At 43.5% G+C, this 24,264-nt stretch overlaps 1 protein-coding gene across 4 annotated transcripts in view; it reads left to right on the forward strand.

The window, feature by feature from the left end:
• Positions 1 to 24,264, forward strand: part of MITF (melanocyte inducing transcription factor) — a 96,306-nt gene that overhangs the window by 48,951 nt on the left and 23,091 nt on the right. For all 4 annotated transcript variants that reach the window (XM_084292867.1, XM_084292868.1, XM_084292869.1 and 1 more), the window contains exon 2: positions 5,931 to 6,177. In XM_084292867.1, the coding sequence (XP_084148993.1) occupies positions 5,931 to 6,177 (247 nt within the window). The remainder of the gene's footprint in view (positions 1 to 5,930; positions 6,178 to 24,264) is intronic.

The following is a 24,264-nucleotide window of genomic DNA, read 5'->3' on the forward strand; positions in this document are numbered from 1 at the left end:
CTGGAAGATGCTCTTCTCTTGTGGAGCTTCTCGTGGCTCCCCCTTTGTTAGGGATTTCTCCTTCCCCTGCTATTTCTTGGTTCAGCTTAGGCACAAACAGATCTGGTGCATTTTAGTGATTATTTTAGCTATAGTGTATATATAGAAGTCTTTGAGGCTGGTGTAGGTTTGTAATTATTCATCTCCCCTTCAACAGAAACGGTAGTAAAGAATTGTAAGATGTGACCTTCGCAGCTTTAATACTGAACCTCTTCAGTTTCACCGTGTTGCTTAGTCCGGTGGTGGCCGAGCTTCCCAAGCTATACTGAAAGCTGTGTCCCCAAGTAAACGGGCATTCAAGCAGATCAACTTATGGCATTTTATTAAGTCAACACTCATGCAAAAGCCACCTCCAGAGCTTAATAATTATTTACTGAGTGCTCCTGGGTCATGAGAGAGGTTTTCATTAAGTTCAAAAAGCATTATGTTCAGCAGCTTGTGCAGGTGTGTTTTAAAGACGGGAAGAAAAATGGAAAACTACTAAATTGTGTACAGCTACTTAAAAAGAAAAAATCTTAGAGGTTTACACTGTCACTGTGAGTGCTGGTTGTTATTTATTTAAAGAAAGGTGTATCTACTGAACTCAATTCTGTTTGTAGCTCAGCCATTTGCTCCTGGATAGGGGACATCGTTGACTGCATGCATCGGAGGAAGAAAGCACTGGAGGGAGAGGAAAATGTTTGCCTGGATGATGGTGGAGCAGGTGCCACAGCAGGCAGTGTGTTTCTTTGAATGTGTAGCTTTCAAATGCAGAAACCTTTATTGAAGAGGAAACAGTCGTTGCTTTACTGTGGAGGCTGATAAAGGTCCTGCACCATTTATGTAATTGCTGGCCTTACTGCTCTGTCCTTGACAACAAAGGACATCAAGGGGTGCCAATTTTTTTTTTTTTTTTTAACATTGATATGCCAGTTCAGTGCCAGCCAATTGGCTCACTGAGCGGAGTGTCGCTGTAACCCACAATCAATTATTAAATTTTAGGAATGAAGTACAAAGTGCTGCTGGGAAAATGCTGGGGTAGTTTTCATGTCCCTCTCAATGGCTGAAGATAAGGGAGAAAACCTTTTTCTTTTTGTTGTCATCAGCTCCCTCTAATATTTATTTTTCTTTTGTCTTCTCTTTTGGTATCCTTCCTTTTTCTGTTGCTCATCCCTGTGGCAAACAGCAATGCAGACTGGCAGCTTAGATGCTGCTAACACTAATAGTGCTGGCAACAAAAAGTGTCTGGAGTTTTTACTGCTTGGTACAGAGACTGCAACTGGAATCTCTACAAATAAATTCAGTTTTGAGAGAAATGATAGCACTCATTGAGCAGGAGGAGTGTCAGGGGAGCTGTGCGGGTGTCTCATTTGCTATTGCCTTCTGTAGGTCAGGCCGGGTGTTTGAGTTGTTCGCAACCTTTCATCTACTTGCTTTCAAGATCAGGAGTGATGTTCTTATGCTAGTATCAGCTATTTCAGTGTGAATGCCTTGCTTTTCTCCATAAATGATGATGAATGAAGTAAGGGTAAGGCCTTAAATACAAGCATTTAAATCCCATTTCTTACCTCAGACCTCCAAGGTCTGGTGCAGCTCCATGGATTTCTGGAGGCACTACAGCTTCTGCTTCTCTTGGCTGATTTCTCTGCAGGCTAACCCCCTACTAAACAGTTGGCATGGACAGCGAACAATAACCTCCCTCTCGTGTGCCATTGCTCTGCATACAGCAGGGCAGGAGGGCTTGCCAAAGCAAGTGTTTTTTGAGAGCTTGTTTTTTTTTTTTTTTTCATTCCACTTTCCAGTCTTGTGAAATCTGTGCTGCTACTGCACTCCCCTCTAGGCAAGACTACATGTGGAGTGGCTGGAGAACTTGTAAGTAAAAAGGACTGATGGCTAACTGAGAGGCGTTTTTTGGTGTATTTTACTTGATTCTTGTTCACCCGTGTCCAAGGAACCTGGGGCTGTGTGTGGGGTCTGAAGGGCAGAGGCAGGTCAAACTCTGCAGGCTGCTTTTATTTTATATCAGGCACAGTCTTATCGAATTCTGCCTTTGGGCATTTCAACCAAAACCAGGGGCTTCATATCTTACTGACGGGACTCCCTCCCCTAAGCCTTTTGCTAAACCTTTTTTTAATGCTAAACTCAATCAAATTCTAGTTCAGACAAACCAAAATAAATGAAGAAGCCCTGAAAAAACCCTTTGCTGGGTGAAGATTACAGGGCGTGGAAAAGATGTGTATTGTTTTAGCTACAACTTCCACGTGCAGCAGGTGAATGTGGGGCACAGGCTATTGTTGGGCTGTTCACAGAACCAGAAATGAGAAGTCATTACCAAAATGTCAGCTCTCCTGGACATGTTTCTTGATGGCATCTTCAGAGTGTCTTCTGCTGAGCATCCCCCTCTGACACGTAGGTCAGCTGCGCACACGCCTAGCTGAAATGTTTCAGGTGGGCATTGGTCAGATCCTGTCTGAAGCAAAGTATCCCGTGGCTGTTGCCAGAGAACAGAAGAGTGATGGGCGAGCAGGTGTTGGTTGGTTTGTTTTGTGTGTGGTTTTAAATGAAGAACTGTTTGGAAGAGCTTTGGGTTCGAGTCGTTGGTCTGTGCTTTTCACTTGTAGTTTGTCTAAAAACATTATGTTGGAATTAAAAACAATAATTTGGAACTGTTTTTAACAAATATGTGGTTAATGAAAATGTGTGTAAACCAGGCAAGTAATGCATGTATACCGGAGAAGGTGTTGAATCAGTTTGTAAGAAACTGAAAACAAAATGGACTTAACTTTTGACTAGTTTGGCTTTTTGTCCAAGGAGATGGAAATCAAACCTTCAGTACCCATCTAGGCAGGCGGGATGATCCCAAACCGTGTGGGGTCTGTAATCGCTTGAGTTGAAAGCAACGAAATAAAACTTGGTTCTAATCCGACCAGTTGCTTTGTTATGCAACAGCCGTCTGCATTACCGTGTGTGCATACGGTAACTAACGTTTCCCAGGCATCTGAACAAAGGATGTGTAATTTAAATGTATTTAATAGAATGCTATCGCTTAATGATTAATTGAATCGGCATATGACATTCATAGCTAATAACTCTCAGTCTGTATTACACTGTGCTTATTAGACTGCTAATGGATAACTGGTTTAATCATCCCTCAATTAAGGGGATGAGTCGGTTTCATTTATTGCAATTAACTGATATCCATAACCATGTTTGCAGGAAGTATCTCAGTCGTGTCGAGTATCAGTTGCATGTGTGGGTTCTGGGGCTGCCTGCGCAATGCCCGGCTGAGTCAGGCCTCGTCGGAGAGCTCAGCGGCCACGTGCCCGGGCTCCGCACCGCGCTGCGGTGTCTCACCTGCACCACGCTTAAAGCTCAGGCTGCTTCCAAAGTGCAACTCTGCCGTACACTATTGACTAAGCGTTTGATACAAGTTTGTAATTTTTTTGATGTAAAAGTGAGTTTCTGAAACAGTTTTTTCTATTTGCTTTCGGGTGAGCACGTGGTGATGGAGCCCGCAGCACCCTCTGCTCCGTCTCGGGGCGTTGCGCAGTGCGGTGTGTGGCTGGAGCAGGGCTTGGAGGCTGGCTGTTGCATGGGACAGCCTTAAAGAATGAAACACCAAGGGGAGCTTTCTGGTTTTCTGCTTCTACTTTTCATCTGTGCTGCTCTCGGTGAGTTACAGTGGATGGAAGAAGTGCCGCTTCAGCCCTGATGTGAGAGCTGCCCGGTCCCCAGGTGACGGTCACGGGACAGCTGGGAGTTGGAGCGGTTTTGTTCATCCAGTTCCACTCGTGGTGCTTGTGAAATGAGCCTCTTGGCAGGCAGGTACTGTGTAGCAGCCTCCAGGCTGTGTTTCTGGCAGATCCAGGTATTATTTAAACTTGAACATGTTGCTGGCAGTAGCTGCAGTTTGACAGCACGTTGTTCCCAATGATTCCTTCATTCAGAACTTGGGTGCCTTCACTGCTGAGAGCATCCTAAAAGGTCAGCGTAGCCCAGAAGACCAGGAAGAGTTTGATTCAGTGCAATGCTGGAGGAACATTGGCTCTCTTAGCATTTCTGGGCAGCATGAGCTGGGATGAGGGAAGGGTAAAAAAGCAAATCTACAGGGCTCCTTCCTACTTTTCATTCCATTTTTTTTCCTGTTGGCTATGCAGGAGCACAGGAGGTGCTGTTCTCTCTATCGGGGGTACATGCTCAGTATTTTTTTTAGTGGTTGGGGCTACATGACCAAGAGGGTTTGGAGACCTTTTTGGAGACCTGTAACTACCCTAGCCATGCAAATACACGTTTCCAAACTGGAGGGCGACTTTGTGAGTGGTTCAGCTGTGCCTTCAAACGTGGCTGCAGCCAGGAAACGGGCTGCTGGGCTGAGATGTGAGAATGCTCCGCCGTTAATTGGGAGGGTGGTGTTTTTACAAGTATCACAGTCAATGACTTGTCTTGAGCAGCTAATTAGTGCGATTATTCCGCAGCTGCATTAGTTTCACCACAAAGGTTTTCTCTTGTTTTATCAAAAGGATCAGTGTCTCTGTGAATGTTTCAACCTGACAGGTCTTAAATAGCAAGGCTGTCTCCTCCCAGCGCTCCTTCCCTGCCCCCAGAAGGCGAGCTCTCTTGATCTCTTGTGCAAGTAAGCGTGGGCTCTTCTTTTTCATTTCCCCTATGAACACAACGTTGGTCCTAAACAAATCTCACAGGCTTCCAAGCGTGCCCAGGAGATGCGGTTTTGATGCCCGCAGCCTCCAGGGGCTGGTGCTGGAGGGGCGCTGGCTCGCGAGCTGCCCAGCACCGCACTGAGATGCAGGGAGCAGAGGCAGGGGGCTCACAGGCAGCTCGCTCCTGGAGTGGGACAGCTGCTGCTGGCTTCCCCAGGCATCCCGTGTTCTCCTCTAGCCTGGTGTGGTCTTTGCTTCTGCATGGCCCTGCCTGGGGTGTCCGTCATGGGTTAGGATCAGAAACCAAGTGCCATCATTTACACCCGCTGTGGCATCTTCTCATGCGGATGCACGGAGTCCTGGGTTCCTAGCTGCTGCTTACTTCCTTCCCTCGAAGGCTGTGTAGCTTGGTATTTACCTCCCTGGATTGCTCCATCTTAAGGATGCTACACAAATGTCTTGTAAATGGGGTTTTACTCCTGGGGGTGAATAAAATGATGGGGTCTTTCAGGAGGTGTCCCTGCGGTTTATGGCAAGCTCCTGGGTTTGTCCTGTGTTATCTGCTGGGATGTTTGGTCTGTTGAGGGCTCTTAGCAGGTGAAGGTGTGTAGTGTGTTCACCTGGCCAGCACAATAGGCTTTGGTAAGGGTGACTGTGCTGCCTGTTCCTCCATCTCGCCCCACCCAGGAGATGCTGGTGTAGGCCTCAGGTGGGAGCTGCTGCTTTTGGGGTCTGGTTTCTAGCTATGAAGAATGTCACCATCAGCAAATCCAACCCCGAGGTAGTATTTTGCAGGAAATAACTGTACTTTATTGTATTGTGCTTTCATGGAAGAGGTAGAATTTCTTTCTCTCTTTATTTTGAGGTAGGTGATTAGACCTGGCGTATTACCTATACCTATCATTAGGCATGATTCATCCTTTCCATACTTATAAAAAAAAAAAAAAAAAAAAAAGGGATATGAGTGCCTGCTGCTACCTATAAAGGCATTTGTTTTTCTCGTGGATGGTGGCTGTATAAGTAGTAAATCACTTTTTACAGCTGGGTATCGGCATTTGGAAATGTTCAGTCCCCACGAAGTTAAGGCAGCCTAACGTGCTGCTAAGTCCCTGCGGTGGGTCGGCTCCGAGCTCCCCGTTGTGTGGTGCCGCAGAGCCCTGCGGATTCTGCTCCCTGCCCCAGAACAGTTCTGCAAACCCTGAGCGATGAAGGCACTGGTAGAAGCTGAGCTGTCTCTCTCTGCTCTTCCCACAGCAATTCCGAGCATCCTGGCGCTTCCAAGCCTCCCTTAAGCTCCTCCAGCATGACCTCACGAATCCTGCTACGGCAGCAGCTCATGCGTGAGCAGATGCAGGAGCAGGAGCGTCGGGAGCAGCAGCAGAAGCAGCAAGCAGCCCAGTTCATGCAGCAGAGAGTTCCCGTCAGCCAGACACCTGCCATCAACGTCAGCGTCCCCGCCAGCCTGCCCCCCGCCACGCAGGTACCCATGGAGGTCCTCAAGGTAGGTCGGCGGCTCCGCCGCTCTGTGTCGTAGCTCTCATTGAAATAGACTTCATGTGCCCTAGGGAGGGGGTGACAGGTACTTTTGGGAATGAAGTCTCGCAAAGAAGCTGCGCTGTGGCTTGATTCGCAGCTTATTCTGGTGTCCTTGTACCAGAGAGTAGAAATCCTTCTTAGTTTGTGATTTTTTTTTTTCTTTATACTTTGAGATCTCGAGGGAGGTTTTGTTATAAAACCACCATTTCTCTAGTTTTCCCATTGGAAATCATTGTCCGGTCTTTCTGGCACTTAGAGTTTGTCCGAAGAAAAAATGATTAATACATATTTAAATCAATAAAATATGCATTTTTTTAAATGAAATAAAAAATTTGAGTCAAAACTCATTACAAAAGAGCTCCTCAGAAAGCCTTAATCTGAAATATGGGTGAGTTTCCAGGCTCTTGCAACAAGCCTTTGTAATCCTTTTTTGCTTAAATGACTTGTTTGCTATTAGTAGCTCTGGATTCCTTGTCTTACTGGAAACTGTAGGAGCTTGTTAGTATCTCTCTGTCAAAGGGGATGTAGCTTGCTAATTACTCAGGGAAAAACTTCTTCAACTAGAAGAAAAGAGAATTCCATGCACAGGGTAAGTCCACATAAAGTAACGTGAAAATGTGTTAGCAAAATAATGGAAAAAGTGATGTAAAAATAAACATATTTCTTTAGAGTAAAGTTTTTGTAAGTTTTGAGAAGTGATTTATTTGCTCTCCATTAGTGCTAGATCTTTTTATTGCAGTTGGATATTTGGCAATTGCTTTCTGTTAGTAAGTGTATTCTTGCCAGAGAAGTTAATTGAACTTGCTTACAATGCATTCTTGTACTTTGCCCATCACTGCTCCATATCGATGATAAGTATTCCAAGATTTAGCCTTTAAATCGGCTTGCAGATGCAGTATTTCAAGACAGTTTCAGCATGACTGTTTTATGGGGGAAATGTAGGGTCCTTCTATTTATTGAACCTGCATTATGGTATTGTGTGAACAGTGCCAAAATTAATACTCGATGGGGATACTAGAATATACTCAAGTGTGGTCTACAGTGTAGGAGTAGAAATTGACTGGGAAAAGCAATTTTATCCTAATGCTTGTCCATCCTGAATTTGTTAGATGTATTTCCAAATTATGACACTGTAGTTACAATTTGGATCTAGCAGATGTGTAGAAGACAGAAAGTAGTTTTCTGTTTGTAGTGCACTTGGTTAACCAAGCATGTGTTAGATTTTTCTATCCTTTCATCCTAATACTTTCTGACAAACTGTAGTGTTGTTTTTTTTATATCTGTTCGTAAACTTACAGGAAAGCTTTTATTTTCTGATGATACCATACTATCAAGGAGGATGTGTAATCTCTTGAAGCATTAGCAGTTTTCTGTAGTGTCCTTTTTACAAGTACCTCCATACGTGAGAGAGAAGGGAAGGCAGCCCTTTATTTCTAGGAGACAGGTTACAGAAGATGCTGTGTTGAAAGGTGATGCTCTGTTATTACAAGTGCAGTGCCTAGGAACTGGCTTCTCACAGGAATTCCTGCAGATCCGTAACTTGCGGGAGCATTGCTAGCAACTTCACGTGAAGGACTCGAACGGGAATTTTTGTCCTTTGGGACCACAGAGGAAGCATCTGTCCCCAGAACTGGGCAGAATGTTTGACCCCACAGAGCAAAAAACTGTGTGAGTGCATCCTTACCTGGCTTGTAAATGAAAATTAATAGCTGGCAGCAAGGGCTTTTTGGCAACGGAGTTGTGTGTTGTAGGTAATGGCTGCGGAAACACGCAAAACGGCGTCTGACTCCTCGTTATCTGCCTTTACATAAGTAACAGCCAAAACTAGCAAAACCCAGTCCTCTTGGTGTCTTGCTTGGCTTGAGAGAAGAGAGACTGGTTTGCTCCCTTTTGTGGCTTATGTTTTTAGTGGAAGCAGCTAAAGATTCGTGCTTTTATCCATAGTGATACCAGACTGGACCAACTCTGTACAAAAAAAGTGCTAAATACCAGGCTCGAAGTTATTTGTTTTTTTAACATTAAAATATTTACTATTGATGTTTCAGTGTGAATAGGATTTTACTGGAAAGTCCATATGATTTATTATTATTATGAAATAGGTTGCTTGGCTCAAAAGATGTGTTTAACAGTAAATTGGGATCTTCCTGGTGCCGATATGCTGACAGCCAGCTCTGCCAGCAGTAACCTGCTTCTAGTGACATCATTTCCCCGGAGCTGCTTTTTACACTTCAGTTGGTTTTAGCTATAGACAAATTATCCATACGAGATGTACAGAGGTTTTAATTAGGTGAATAGGGAACTACACGTGGTAACTTTATTACCCAGATGGTCTGGATTTAGTGACCTTAAAGAATGAGGTGGACAAAAAGGGGATTTTTACACTTCGAGAAATGTTAATCTGCAAGGCAATTTTCTTTAAAAAAGCTTTTTGAATGTTACTACACAAATAAGACCAAAAGTGGCAGCTGCTTTGTTGTTAGTTTTGATGATTTTTATAGAATTTAAAATCACATTAAAAAAAAAAAAAAAAAGAGAGGAAAGAAAAAGCAACCTGTTGATTCGGTTCACTCTTTGGATTATGTAATTAACTGTGTGGCTTGCTGTGTCCCGTATCTCCCGATATTAGGGGAATAGTAGTTGAGTGTCCAAGGATAGTAGTTTGGAATGACTAGCTTAAAAAGAAGCTGAAACTGTTGATGAGTTTGCATTTTGTATTTGTGTTCAAGATGTTTAAAATGTCATTTAGAAACAGTACAGAAAGAGTAATACATATTAATCCATGTCACATTGCATAGGAATTTCCAAGTTACATAACGTGGCCATTACATTCAAGGGTATATGAATAAATAGGATTTTATTTTCTTGAGTAATGACTTCTTATTGCATCATTTCTATGTCAAGTAATGTAGCTTGACAAGGTAGGAAATGACCTGTTGGAATTAAAATGTGGTGTTGCTTAGTGAAGCCTAATTTTGTGATGGACTAGGAATGGGGCTGATGCATATCAAGCAGTATCTCTCCTCATCTAATAGCAGGAGGGTTTATTAGGGGTTTCAGTTGTCATTCTGCTCCACTGATGTTAGTTTCGCAGACATAAGGGCTAGTTTGTCTTTAAGCATCTTCTCATCCATCTCCTGCTGCTGGTTAGGGTTAGTGCTACGTGGGGGTGTCACAGGAGGTTCTTTGCTTTTGCTCTGCTTCAACTTCTTGCTCTGCCTCAGAAATAGTAGAAAGTAACTTAAAATGTGTTGATGTTTGATCAGGAGCCCAATGTATACAGTCAGTCAATACTTTTTATTTAATAAATGAACTTCTTTTGTAAAGAATTCTTAAAATATCTTCAGTGGTTTTCTTTATAAAATAGTTTCTTCCATACAGGTGTATGATAATTTTGTGTCCTTGATAGCAAGAAGTTGTTGCTGTTGTTTATCCTCCTGTCCGGTAGGATTCCTTTCCTGCTGGAGCAGAGGCACCTCTGCAGCTCTCAGTGCTGGCTGTGGCAGGGCTGGCCTCTGGGAGCAGATCCCCACATTTCTGTAAGTGGGGTCAGCCCGGTGCTGGAGGAGGTTGGGCATCAGGCCTCTGCCCCTCACCTGTGAGGAGTGATGAGAGGCTAGTCCTGCTCCCAGGTCATTCATCTGCAGAACAGTGCTGCTGTTAGTCCTTGCAGAGCTCAGTTTGTTTCAGGTGGTGAAATCCTTGGCTATCAGAAATCAAGAGAATCCACCCTAGGTTTGGAGGGAGGCCAGTCTGTTAAAAAGTTTTCCCACAGCTGTTTCAAACTTCACCTGTTAATGTCTTCTTGATATCACAGAATCATTTTTACACCTGTAGTCCTACTATGTCTGCTGACCCTGATGTCTGTGAGCATCCTCGGCCTGCAGAACTGCCGAGTAATTCGTTTGAAAGCATCACCAGGACAGGCAGGATTGAAAACACCAGTGGGCAGCAGACATCCATCCCAGGTTTTCTTCTGCCTGGGGCCCTGAACAAGCTGAAATATCTGCTTTTCAAAGTCCAGAACCAACTAGTGTTCACTGCATTTCCATTTGTGCTTTATTCTTCCTTGCCCATCCTATGGCAGTGTTGCAGGCTGATCGCCACTGATCCCAGAGTGGGTCCATTCACCCATCTTGCTGCCACCCCGGCACTGCTGTAGCTCACACTTATCTTTCTCCTTCCAGCAGCTTTTCCTGAGTCAACAGAAGCGCAGCCAGGCTGTCTGGGACAATGCAGGAGGCCCGGCTGGCCTCTTGCTTTAACCTTCGTGTCATTGTTCATTCAGGTTTTAAATGTGCCCCCACGATAAGCTCTTTGCATCAGATACCCTGTATTTCTTCGGTTTTGAAATGCCAAGCATGCCTCTGAGTGATGTTAATGACTATGGACAAGTATCAAAAAATGCCTCCTCCCAGACCTTTTCCAGTGTGTTCTGTTACAAAGAGCGACCTGTGGTGTTAATGTAGTCCTTCTGCTCACCAGGGAAGGCTGTGCAGTTAGAAATAGTATTCCTGGTGTAATAATTACCACGAGACTTCATTGTATGGGAGATCAATCTATCTGTCCTACAGTTCTGTAGAACAGGAACAACGGGATGTCGAGATAAACGTGTGGTAGCATCTGTTACAGTAAATGTGTGTTTGTGGAAATGCTTATCTGATCAAAAGTTAATTTAATCGAACCTGACAATAGCAGCTAGCGGTGTGTGCCAGTCTGTTAAGCCAGCCTGGCATGTATTTGCAGTTGTAACTCGGAGAAGTGATTTGCCAGACCAGGTCTTGCTGAACTGCAGATACAACACAGAGTCGGTGAGTGTAACTTCAGCCCACAGCAAATTCTTCAGAAGGAGAAACTTGCTTTTAACCACAGAACCTCTAAAGCCTGTCCTAAGCCTTCACGTAAGTAAGATATCTCTTGGGCCTTCATTCTTTTGCTTGCTTAGTGGGTTGTAAGCTCCTCCAGAATGAGAACTGGTGCTGATGTCTGTGGTGAGTGCTAGAGGTAAAATGTAAACTCTTGCTCAACGCAGAGGTTATTGGACGTTAAACATGCGTGGAATTCGAGGGGGCAATGTACTTCTGTGCACAAGTGTCTGACTGCTTGACTGCTAGTGCAAAGCCTGCTTTCACCCTTCATCCCCGATCTCCTTTTCCTATGGGTGTCAGTGTGTGCGTTGCCTAGGTTGTATCAAATCCCGTTTCAGCCCAAGTCAGCTTAAAATAAAACCACCTTACCACCCTGCACTGGTTGAGCCAAGAACACAGAAAGGGGCAGTGCTGGTCCCTGGGGTTGTGCTGGTTGCCTCTGCAGCAGGGCCCGGAGCCCCCCACGGCGCTGAAGGCTGGGGGGAGTCATGTGGAGGTCTGGGGAGGCCTCTGTTGACAGCTTTGACAGACGTTAAATGTTGAAATGTGAAAACTCAGATCTGCTTAAAGTAATCTTTAGGCATTATGTACACTCGCAAATATTTCAGTTCTTCAGCTAGTTTGGCAGCATTATTCTGCGAGACGCTGAACCTGTGCAGTGACTGAATTCGAAGTGACAAGCTAGAGACATTCCTGCCATTCAGGAGAGGCTTAAGGAATTTCTTATTGGCTAAATTACAAATATGCAGCATTTTGCCCAGCACTGCATGGCAATTTCAACCTGCCTGACCGTGACAAGATTAGCGCTTTTCCTCCCCCTCCCCAGCAGTTATATTAAGGGGAAAAAAAAAAAAAAAAGAAATTAGATTAAGAAGTACCAGGCAGAGATGCAAAAGCTTGAAAGAGTAAAAACCAGCCTTACCTTGAATGATTCTGTCTGTCATTGGATTGGTGCCTTAATTAGCCCCGTGTCCTTTAACCTCTTGAGAAATAAGTAAGGGATAAATTTGGGGATAAAGACAAAGACGCCCAGAGATTTACCACACACCGCTAGGTAATTCATCAAGGAATGCTGGTAATTAGCCCTGCCTCTTTCCTTTCTGGCTCATTTAATAAAACTGGTTGATTTAAAATAATGCCTGCTGGTTCATTATCAACTACTTTAAGAGCCAAGTTATGAACTTGAAACAAAAACCAGTATTGTGTTGTCTGTGAAGGACCTGGCGAGTCTTTTACTTTTAAAAAAAAAAAAAAAAAAAAAAAAAAAAGTTACTCAGTCCCCCCACAACCCCCCACTATATAATTAAATATTATTTTGTACTTGGATTACCATTTGGCTTTTGGGGTGTATTTATTTTCTAGTGTATGCTGCTGAAAAGCAGAGAGTAGAAAAAAATTCCGAGATCTTGAAGAGGAACGTGTCAGGTTGTGTTAAGACAGCGTGGCCTGATGGAATTCAGCTGAACACTGCGCTCACAATAGTAGTGGGCTGGTTGAGGAAGTGGTAGCTGTTTTAACTCTTTATCCCTCACAGATAGGTGCCAGCCCCATGTCTTGTTCTTTGACCAAAAGGATCCATTTTAGTAATGCAGCTCTGTACTGCTTGCAGTGGAAATTATCCCTGAGCTGAGGCTGGAACACATTTGGTTTTTGTTTCCGTAGGAAGACATTCATGCACCATTCTTCAGGTAAAATATTATGGAAAAATATTTTTCCCTTTCTTTACACATAGGAGAGGCATTCCTCAGCACTGAAATGAGAGGGTCAGGCTAGAATTGGATCACCAGGCTGTTGCCTTTGCACTTCTCTGGAAGAACAGTTCTGCGCGGCAGCATCCACTTAGGATTTCATACACCATCAGTTGCTAGCCAGTGGATCTGGTTAGTTCTGTCTGTCTGACTTACAGTAATAATAATTTAATTCTCTAAATCTTCCTTTAATAATTAATGACAGGCTCAGATTGCAACACTCCTGAAACTTGTGGGCTAGAGGAAAAGCAGACTGTGCTAGCGTTCTGCTTAGATCTTGAATCTGGGGCGTGCCTGATCTTGAATCCTTCAGAAGGCTTTCTGAACCTCTTGTAATTCATCAGTACCTTCAGGGGCAGACTTGGTTTAGTGCAAATAAGGAAAAACATCCTCCTGGCTTGTCATGCGTGCATCCCCTTTGCATCCCAATGGCTGGTTCTTGTTCCTCATGTTCTATTAAGTTTTGTTGTGACCCAGCAAAACAGGGCCTGATTTTAGATGCTTGGCAGATCGGGAAATGAAATAATCCATCTGGTGGTCTTCGTGGAATCATTATCCTGCCAATCTTAAATTCACAGCAACTCTGCTACCAACTACAAAAATACCTTGCTGCCTCCAAACATTTCCATGGAGAGTGCTGGTGGGATATTGGGGCAACAGCTCGGTCCTGCAGGCTGTTGCGGGCACTTCCATTGGATGCCAGTTTCACACTTAACCTATTTGTAATTCTGAGACTTGGTGATATATTTTTGTAGTTGAATTAGAATTATGTACAAATTTTCAAGCTTGTAAAGATATGGAGCACAAAATAGAGAAACTTTAAAAACATAATAGATCAAAAAGAGCTATTTAATTCCCAGTGTTTTTGCAAAGTTAGAATGTCCCAGCCAAATGAATATGTGTGTCCCACATCCTGCTCGTATCCTTTCAGCATACTGGAACAACATTTCAGTTATGGACCTCTGTGATTTAGTGTCCTTGACTTGCTGATTATCAGTAGGCTGTGATGTCTCAGGTAGTTCTTTGAAAACCCTTGGATAACTTATCCCATTTAAACAATTTCTTTTTATTTTTGAACATGACCAGAAGCAGCATGCCTTTCAACATGATATTACAGTAGTTAAGCTAGCAGATGAAATACTGTAAGCACTGGAGAACTAATTCAGGGCTGTCATTCCTTGCATTGCACTATCATAATCTCTCAGCAGATGGCATTATGGTTTCCAAGAGTGTCTGTTTCTTGGGAAAGCTCTCAGTTGCTGCTGAAGCTGCCTTTCCAGACCGTTCCCTTCTCCGTTGGCTAACAGTCAAGTGATAGAAACTGATTTTCACACATGATTCTAATTGTCTTGTTTATATTGTATTTGGTTTCCACCAACTCATGTCCCAGAGGTGTCTTTAAGCCGTTAACCGGTTGTGCGCCCTACACAACGGTTCCTACATGTGGAAACAAATTGCTGCTAGAAAGTCCGTGGAAGGCAGGCTCTCTCTTGAAAGTAAACCTGCTACTGGCAGCGAGTGGAAGTAGTAAACTTGTTCAGCAAGTGCAGCTGGAATGCTTTAAATAAATAAAATCAAAATTGGAATCTGCAATGTATCTAAAAACAAGCACACTGAAATGAGGAGAAATGCTTCTTGTGTTTAAAAAACACAAACAAAAAAGCCGTGTTTTAAAGAGTATTTTTTTCTGTCCCAGGGCAATGTATTTGTACCTATCTCTCTCTTCCTTCTGAACATGGGGAGAGGCAGATCTGCTCCCCAAAAAGCATCATAGGCTATTGGGATGGAGCTGTGTGGCCTTGCTAGGAGGGCTTGGGGTCTCAGATGGTGCTGGGCACCCAAGCATCTTTAAGGGACTTGGGAGTCATTGCTGCAAGCTCTAGAAAATCCTCACCGTGATTTTGAGAGTGTTTTTTTCCTCCCTATCGAACACTGACATTTTTTGTTTCCTAGTTAAAGGCCTTGCAGTTGACTGGTATGCTCAGTGCACTTGTGGTGGAAAAAGCAGAAATTATTCTGACTCCGAATCAGAAGTGAGCTAGGAATTTGTTAGGAAGCTTGTGCATCACAGTGGATAAATCAAAGGTTCTGTTTCAGGCTTTCTTCCGAAAAGTCACCTGGAAATTCCTAGCTGAAACCATCAAAACTTTACAGACTTCATGGCTGATTTTTAGAGGAAGAGAAGAGCAGGTAGCAAGTGGAAAGCCTCTTTTCAAAGCCAGTGGGGCAGAGCTTCTCTTACTGCTGCTGCAGCCCCGTGCGATCTGGGGCTGTGTTGCTGAAGCCGTGTGGTGCTCTGCTGTCCTTTCAGAAAGGGCTTTGAAGTTCGTTCTTGTCTTGTTAAACAGCAAATTCTTAGAAGTGAGACTTAAGTTTAAAAAACACGCCAGTCATCTCTATCGTAACTCAATAATTGAAAGTCTTTATTTGCACAATCTAGTACTATTTCTAGATCTAACCTAGTACTACTGACTGTTTTATGGAAATTATGTCTCTTGAAATCTATTTGATAGCCATGCTGACATGACACAAATCTGTATAAAATCTACTTTTAAGGGCTTTGGAAGTACTTGTAGGCTTGTTTAAAGTGACCTCTGTGAAGCTTAATCCCCTCTCCCCACCCTGCCAAAATGGATTTTCATTTCTGAATAGTACTTTAAGGAAAAAAAAAAAATCAGACTTAAATTTGAAATAATATCGGGTCCTGCATATTTGGCACAGCCTAACAAAATTGTGTTCCCTGACTCCCTCTTGAAACTACAGTCTTAAATACCACGATAGGCTGGGTCTCAAAGAAACAGTTTGTTCAAGGAAGAAGTAAAGTGACCTTGAATGAGTCAGCAGTTGTGTGCAGCAGTCGTAAGCTCTCCGTCCTTTCTGCTTTCTAAAAGGAAATGAGTCTTGGACCACAGGCACCATTCATTGTGCAGCAGTTAATGGGCTCCTTTCACATGAAAGTTCATATATTCCTTAAGGGTGCAGCCCTGTAAGGTTTGTTGTGTAAAAGGAAAAATAGTATTTAATCATGCTACTGTGGCTTTTCAAAAGAATTTATGCTTTTCTAATGTATATTGGCTTTTTGAGGGAAGAAAAGTGGTGCCTTCTGCTCTGGAGTGCTTCTTATTAAATTAAGTGGGTGCTCTGTGCGAAGCGATGCTTCCCATGTGCATTGCTGCTCAGAGCTGCCTTACACCTCACTCTGCAGCATTTAATGTAAGGAACGAGGGGCAGCTTCCAGCCAAGGCTTCTCCCTGAGTCAGGCTGCTCCCTTTATCCTTAGAAAGTCTTTCTGAGTTTCCACCTTCTCCAGGAATTGGTATTAATTCCACTTATCCGCTTCGGTTGAGGCCACCAGGACCAGCTCGCGGGGCTGTGGTGACGGCGCCCGGTCCCGATGGCTCTGTGTGGTGTGAGTGCACGGCGTCGAGATGCTCCACCTGGGATGCAGTGAGGAGTGCGACTGCCACAGCACCCAGGGAACAGCAGCAGAGAACTGTTAGGGCACCGCAGCTCATCTAGTGCCACGTTTATTTCTCTAGTGCTGCAATTCCCGATAACGCGCCTCAATTAACTATTGCTTCCAGCTGTACATAAGCAGTAGGCCACCAGATGGGGTAAGGCAGAAGCAAAACAGGCTGTTATTCAACCTATTCCTTATTTACACCCATTTTTGGGGGGTTCAGTTCTGTGTTACATGGACTGTTTGCAGTAGAGGTGGCTGAGAGTGTTCCTTGCAGCCCTGGTGGCCAGCAGCGTGGAGCAGCAATGTGCTTTGGAAGTCAGTTCCCCGTTGTCCCCACTTACTACAAGTGAGTTTATTTTCGCAGAGTGCTGTTGATGAGTACTAATTACATTCGTGTCAGAGGAAATTAAACGAGAAGCTGCTCTGCAGCCACTATGGAGCTGGCAGCAGTGGCCTGGGGTGTACGTGGTGTCCGCAGCCAGTCCCTGGTGGCGCCCCGTGTCCTGCAGCACACTGCTGGTGGGCACACACCGAGCCAGGGAGCCTCGATGCTGGCTGTCACTAGGTCTGCTGCCTCTAGCTCCCTTGCTTTATTCCTCCATTCAAACTTTCCTTTAAAATCCAACGCAGTTCAGTGTGTGCCTGTTTGCATTTTCAAAGCATTAAGATCTCAAGCTGTTCATTCCATCCTGTAAAATAATGATTTGCTAAAATGGAATTATGCTTGAGGTATAAAAAGGGGTAAGGAAGGCGGGGAGATTGAGTTAGGATCTAGTTATTCCACATCTAGTCTCTACCTCCATCTAATTGTCCAGACTCAGCTTGCCTGGAGCTGGGTTGTGCTTCCATACTCTCTTAGGAAGCTGAAACTTTGTGTACGCTATCAATCAGTGGTGACAGGTATGTCGTGATACACATGCAGCATTGCCTGCTTTCCAGCAGCAAGAGGCTTTGTGTGTATTTTCCCCACAAATAAGGCTGTGCTGGAAAGTGCTGTGCCTGTTTCCCCTTGGGAACCTAGTTCTGTTCTTGTAGCAGCAATTGAAGGGTTACACCAGTGTGGTTTAAAATAGGATTCTTCTGAGACCAAGCCTGGAGGCCCTAAATGTCTCTCGCAAGAGACGTTTTGATCTTCTGACAAAACCAATACTTCTGAATTTCTTGGCAATACTGATCTGCAGCTAACCTTTGGAGAATGGGGATGATAACACACACCCGGCTTTGTGTCTCGTGAAGTGCCTCTCCTGGTGAGCTGTTGACTTGTGCTTTTTTGAAGTTCAGATGAAACCCTTGAAAAGAGCTTTCTGTAAAATGTTTCAGAAGGTGGAATTAGTGTGCTGCCACACCACAAAATGTGATTCTAGGTCCCGTCGGGAGAGTCCTAACCCTGCTGTGTCAGTAGGACTGCACCCAGCAGAGCATCGAGAGCTTGCAGGCCCTTGCTCTTGTACAGAGTCAGTGCTGAAAAGGCTGCTGCTACCAGGGCATGGGTTTGTGCTGGAAAAGAGAAGATTGGGTCAGCTTTTCATATAGCATGTTTTTCACAGCCTCTCTTTTAAGTATTCCTGACTTAAAAAAAAAAAAAAAAAAAAAAAATTGCTTGTGCAACATCTGTTGGAAGTAATGATCCTGACTGCGTTTTTTGGTTATGTCTGGCTGAGCAGAGCCAACCACAGCTGACTGAATTTGTGTCGAAAGCTTGCCCCAGTTCAGGTGATGGTGCTGCAAATGCTCCATCCTCTGGCCTGTCAAGGGTCATTTAGGTGGACAGGTGCTTCTCGTTTCAGTGTAACTGATTATTTGCCTGCCATATGTGAAATAACATGAGGAGAAGGGTTTTCAACAGCTCATCTCTGTGAGACACGGAGGGGCAGGTGTGCCGAAGGTTACAGCACTGGCCGAGCGGCTGGATGTTGTTTTTGTTGGTATAAAATAGATCGTGATGCTGTATCTTGGTGTATGTAGGGCTTGAGATCTTTAAAGGGCTGAAACGTTGCCATCCTTCTTTAACAGATGAGCCTACGATAAGCTTGTGTGTGCTTTTGCCTTTTTTTTTTTTTTTTTTTTTTTTTTTCCTCCTGGGAGCCAGAAGATAGCCACCATCTGGCTGTTACGGGAATAAGATCATGGGGTGTAAAGGTGAGGTCACACAACATTATGGCTCTTTGCCTTAAATACATCTTGGTGTTACAAAAGTGTTAGGGCAGCATTCCTGTAGCCAAGAAATAACTAAAACACTAAATTTCCTTGTGGTTTAAGATGAGTGCAATAAACATACTTAATTTCTTACTGATGCTACCTTTAATCTCTTGTGGCTACTGTGATGTCTGCTCTAACACCTTCTTTGTGAGTGAGATGTCAGGAAATAAAATATGTAATGTTGCTTAATGGAAGTGTCAGGGACATAAGCACTCTGCTTGCTAGGAAAAACCATCACCTGTCAGCAGTAATGCTGACAGCACAGTTCTCAGTTTTGATGCTCTGTGGCATCAATTCGGCTGGCTGGGTTAATTCTCCTCCAGGGCGGAGGCTTGCCTCTGTGTAAGGGCTGTACGCACCTTTGTGGCTTGCCAAAGTACCAAAAACAAAATCCCAATTCTGGTATTTAGCAGAATGCTTCAGATCGTAGCCGGTTGAGTTTGCATGAAGGTGACTTGGGTTGTCTTACATTAGCGAGCACGATGATCGAGCGCTGCGAGGTACTGAAACTGCCTTACTACAACTCAGTAGGTTTTAATACAGTCATAAATAACATCACAGCTCGTTGAACAGAAGGATAAAAATCAAGCAGTTCGGTGGTAAGCCAGCTTGCATTTCCTTCACTTAAAAGAACTCAGCAGTGTAGTATTATTTTAGGCTGTTTCTAATGATCATATTAGCAGTGTGGATAAAACGGGTGCATCTGGACTGCTTTGTTCTGCTTCTCCAGACCTTCCCTATTGGGGCTGACATGAGACACCATGGGCTGTAGGCAAAATATTATAGAGCCCAGCAAAGCGTCTCTAATTTTTTTTTTTAACTGTGACATTTAGAAGCTCAGGGCATTTTAATGGATAAAACTGTTTTGAATTAACAAAATCTTCATTCTGTTGCTAATTTTTTCTCATGGCGCTACGTGTCCGTCATAAAGCAGATAGCCTCCAAACAGGCACGTACTTAAACAAGCGTCCTTTGTGCTGTAGCTAGTGTAGTGCTAAGTGATTCATTAAAATAAATGGTCCTTTCAAAATTATGACTTTTATTTTTGGGCATTCCTTTAAAAGTTATGGTAGAAAGGTCTTCCAGTTAGTGGTACAGGCCAAACACAGCATGCACTGTGGTGTTCGTTGGGTTTGGCGTTCGTGTTTTCTCTTTTCAGACTTCACTTATGAGCAGAGGCATGTCTTGGTATGTGCTTTGTCAGGGACCGAGGGAGCATGCTGCCAGTCTCACAGTCCCCATGGATTATGTGAACAAAGAGTGTAGCAGTATTTCACCTGCATCATTTTTAAAATATGTATGCAACAAGTGTGGATGTCCTGTTGGTGCGCAGTGTGCCTCTCCAAAGTAGGTTTTTTCCTCTTGAATATAATAATCTAGGAGTTGTATTTGCACTTACAAATAAATTATGTTCAAAAAAGGGAAGGACACAAGTATGGTTCTGTTTGTGGCTTTTGGCTGTTCAATATATTTTGATCTAGTGCCATCTTTAAATCTCTTCCTATCTTGTATTCCCTGGCTGAATGTTGAAATTTTGTAAGTAAATACTTGGATGGCCCAAGGGCACTATTCTGAATACCACTTCTTTCTTACAAGCTAGAGCTGAGAATTTGAAAGATCTGAAATCAGCCTTAGTCCTTGCTTGGCCCCCAAGTGCTGAAGATAGTGTTCCTCTACACCAGCAGTTATCTGGGCTCAAACTTCATCTCATGTGCTATAAAATCGAGCAAGCTTTCACAAACCTTGTAGTGACAACACCGGTGTTGAGGGTAGGGAGTTTGAAACATTATGAAAATGTTTGTTTGGTTTGGTTTGTTTGCTTTCATCTACGGTTTGAGCAAAATGGCCGGTTTTAGCTTAAATTCCACCTGTGAAAAGTCAGTGTTGCATGATACATGCGAAGACAAGCCCATGCAGGGACAAAGCAGATTTACTGGATTAAAATCTGTCATGTTTGGCAACTGACTGACAGTGAGTGACCCTAGCAAACCAGGGCCTGGAGAACAGTGCCTCTCCTCACCTGTGGAAACTGCCTCAGAGCCCTGCAGGACTTGAGGACATACACGTTCCTCCTTTTGCACAGCTAAGTACATGCTCTCCCAGCTGTGGGCTCTAGAAAGCCATCCCAAATCTCTAAACCCTTTGTACATGTGAAAGTTGATGTGCTTTAAGTCGTAAGCTGACCTGTGAAGGCCCGCCTGAGAATGTGTGTTGCTGTTCGACGTTTCTTTCTTGCCATCAGAAATACTGTAGAATGAAGGCGTTCGAAGCCACCAGGTTTTACAGCAGAGGTGCAGCGAACCAGGGACCTGGAAGGGAAATTTTCTGTTGTGCAGGTCTAGCAGGGGTTACTGAGGGCTGGAAGGGTGGTGGAATTGGTAACTCCTGTGAAATGTAACTGATAGGCTTGCTCAGGCTCTAAATATGCGACTGCAGGTCAAAGCTGGCACTAGCTAATGCCGTGCTTGGCAGCCTTGGGAGGAAGATAAGGTTGGACAAATACTTTTACCAATCTGAAGTGACTCTTTCAAGTCAATAGCGAAGTGTGTTAGAGTGGTCTGGCTAAATCTTAAGTTGGTGCTGCTATAGGAAGAATGGACGATAGCGCTTTGGCTATGAAAGGCTTTCCAAGGAGAAGCTGGGAACAGAGGTGGTTTCAGACCATCAGTACAGGCCTTGGGGCAACTGAGATGTCTGATCCTGCAATTCTGCTTACTCTGGAGCTGACGTGTCTCTGCCAGGTCTTACGAGAGATCTTATGGAGCAGCTTTATGTCTGTCATTGACAGTTCCTGTATCTGAGAGTCTTCTCTGTCATGCCCTAATGTGAGCAGTCTCAAGGCCTCTAGTGCAGATGAGAAAGGAGGATGTAGATTTGAGGTGCTTGAATCAAGTTTTCTACCTTGGCAGTAATTCAAGCTTGCTGGTCAGATGCAGTTTGTGGCCAGTAGTGTTGTCTGCCAGTCATAAAATATTTATGACTGGTATAGGTGAAATCGTAGCAAAGATTTGTGTCTGGCATTTCATGGAGTCAATTACTTGTCTGTCCTGAAATGTTGAAAAGGTTTCTGGTACCTACCCAGTAACTATAAAAAAAAAAAAAAAAAAAAAAAAAAAAAGAGAAATTATGGCATGTATGTCAAAGTAATCAGCTGAAATGTTCATTTCCTAACAGAAAACCGTAGCAGTTCAAAGGATGAGATTCTGTCTGAAAACCACACTTACAGAATGGCAGCTAGTATGCCACTAACCTGTAAATTACACCAATTCCTGTCATCTTAAGCAAATTGGTTAACCTCTCCTTAATTTCTTTAGATACTCTGATCATGTGCTCCTGTAGCTAAAGCACAATTTTTAAATACCAATCACAAAAACTTTGTTCTTTTTTTTGTCCGCTTCCGTGACTTTCCCTTGAAGGAAAATGTCACGTTACACAGAGGAGTTTTTGGTGATGGGCAAAACAATTCTCAGTTGTGTAAACGATGTTCTTTCTGTACAATGCGCCTTTTCATTTTCATAACTGTGTTTGAAGATGACTGTTGGAACCACTTAGACTGCAATCATACTGCTGACTCTTAAATGGCTTTCTTGTACCTGCCTTGATTTTCATGTTCAGAGGGTGTTTTGGATGAAGTAAGTAACCAGAGAGTTTTATTAAGTGTTAACAGATGTAATTTCCTTGCTTTGGCTATGTCCTAAGATAAAATACTGAAATAAATTCTTCTTTGCACATCATTCCCCAGTCAGTAAAAGTAACTTTTCAGCTTTCTTCCTGGGCTTTCTGGTCAGTGTTGTTCTAGTCACTGCCCCTGGATTATGGACTAAAAGAGAGGGAGCAAATATGCTCTAGCAAAGATGGAGAGAAGGGGAGAACAACAGCCAGAGAAGTTATGAAATAGGTATATCTGTTTCTGAATTCCCAGTTACCCTTGGGAATGATACGTACTGCAACCCAATCAACTTCTTTTTGATTATATTTCAAGTGAGGTAACTGTTTCATCCTGGAGGACTGAAAAGGTTTCAGAAAGCAAGAGCACTGAACTTATAATGTGAAGCTACTTCAGACCACAGATGTCCTTAAGGGGAAAAATGTGATGTCAGTGCTTAATGTTTGAATGCTACATGTGGGAAAATGTCTTTGAGAATGAGTTAAACCATTGTCTTCCTGGATATTTAAATTTCTCTGATTGGGATACTGTGAGGGTTCTTCCTGGCATTGCAGTGAAACCCATGATCAATATTTTAATGAAATAATTGGAATTATTGGAATTATATGTGGTGTTTCGGATTTCTAGGCATAATAGGTCGGTCTGTGATGAATACTGTTTGCAGAATATTGAATTTGGATTAGAAAGCCTAGGGAGAATAAAGGCTTTTAAGGCTGGGTAATAATGATAACTCACACTACAAGAATCCCCCTTGAATGGTTATTTATGTTTAAGACTAATTTGCCAGCTGCTCAAAATCAAGTTAACAATGTATATATGCTTTGACAGTAAAATGCAGTCATCTTGATATAAGAGGCAGTAATTGATTGTCTTTCCTTTTAGTTGTTCTCAGACTTTACTCCATGTGAAATGATAAACACCTGTTTGTACAGGTTTTTGACTTCATTCAAGGACCTAGAAAACAACTTGCTGCTAATCCCTGAAAGTGATGGGTTGAAGCAGCTTTAAAAACAAGACTAGCTGTGAAGGCCTGGGCTAGCATACTGAGCTGGCTTTCTGGTGCAGGGAACCTAACTGAAGCCAGCAAAGTAGCTCTTGCAAAACATGGCACTGGATGTGGTTTTATATAATTTTTCATTGGGTACCATTAATTGTTAAACGACGCAGAATTTTAACCTTTCTTAAAAATCCCATGACATTTAGCTGTCTAAGCAACAAAAAGTTCTATTGAACTGAGAAAACCGACCGAAAAGTATTTTATTTGTAATTATAAACTGTAAGTCCTAAGGCAGTTTACTTGAAACAAATGGTCTTTTTAATTAAAAAAAAAAATAATAAAAAAAAAAAATGTGGGGGTGAGGGGAAAAATTCTTCCTCCCACTTTGGTTAGCTGTCCTCTCTAAATCTTCGGTATGTTCCTGTGCCCAAGCCTGTCTCTGCATAAATGAAGCATTAAGTGTTTTGGCTGTGCTTTCACAGAAAGGTTCAGTGGTGTTTTTTGATGAGAAGAATCTTCTGTGTGATTCAGGCAACTCAAATGTGCTCCTTCCCTGCCTGTGGGGTTCCAGAGCTGTCGGCATCATGATAGGTTATCAGGAGACTCTTGCAGATGTACCACCACAATTGAGGACTGGGACCTCTTCAGCTTTGCTGGCCAACTCCTTGTTTGGAGGGTTAATAATCCGCTTTTTCCTCAGAAGTGGGTGCTGTATCCTCTTAGAGGATACATTCCTATCAAATTGGAGGAGGAAACCAGGGGAAGCTGTTCTGACCAGCAGGGCCTGTGCTCTCGCCATACGCTAGCTCCTGCTTGAAGAACTAGGCCTGACCATGGCCTAGGAGGGAAGCACAGGGCGTTGTGCTGCTGGGCCTCGGTGCAGGCACAGCTTGGTGTGTGCCCCACCACTAGGAGTGGTGGAGGTGTGATATCTGCCTGAACCATGTGGAGATGCCTTCCATCCTGTGGGATCTGCTGGCTTTGTGGCACTGCTGTGAGAAGCTGGGATACCACTGTTACAGGCCCCCTCGTTCTGAGATTAATCATTAATTCTTTTAGTCAAACACAGAAGTACGTTGGATCAGCTACAGACTGAGAGGAAATGTTCTCTCA

The sequence above is a fragment of the Netta rufina genome (genome assembly GCF_964035555.1).
Source record: "Netta rufina genome assembly, chromosome: 10".
NCBI classification, from domain to species: Eukaryota; Metazoa; Chordata; class Aves; order Anseriformes; family Anatidae; genus Netta; species Netta rufina.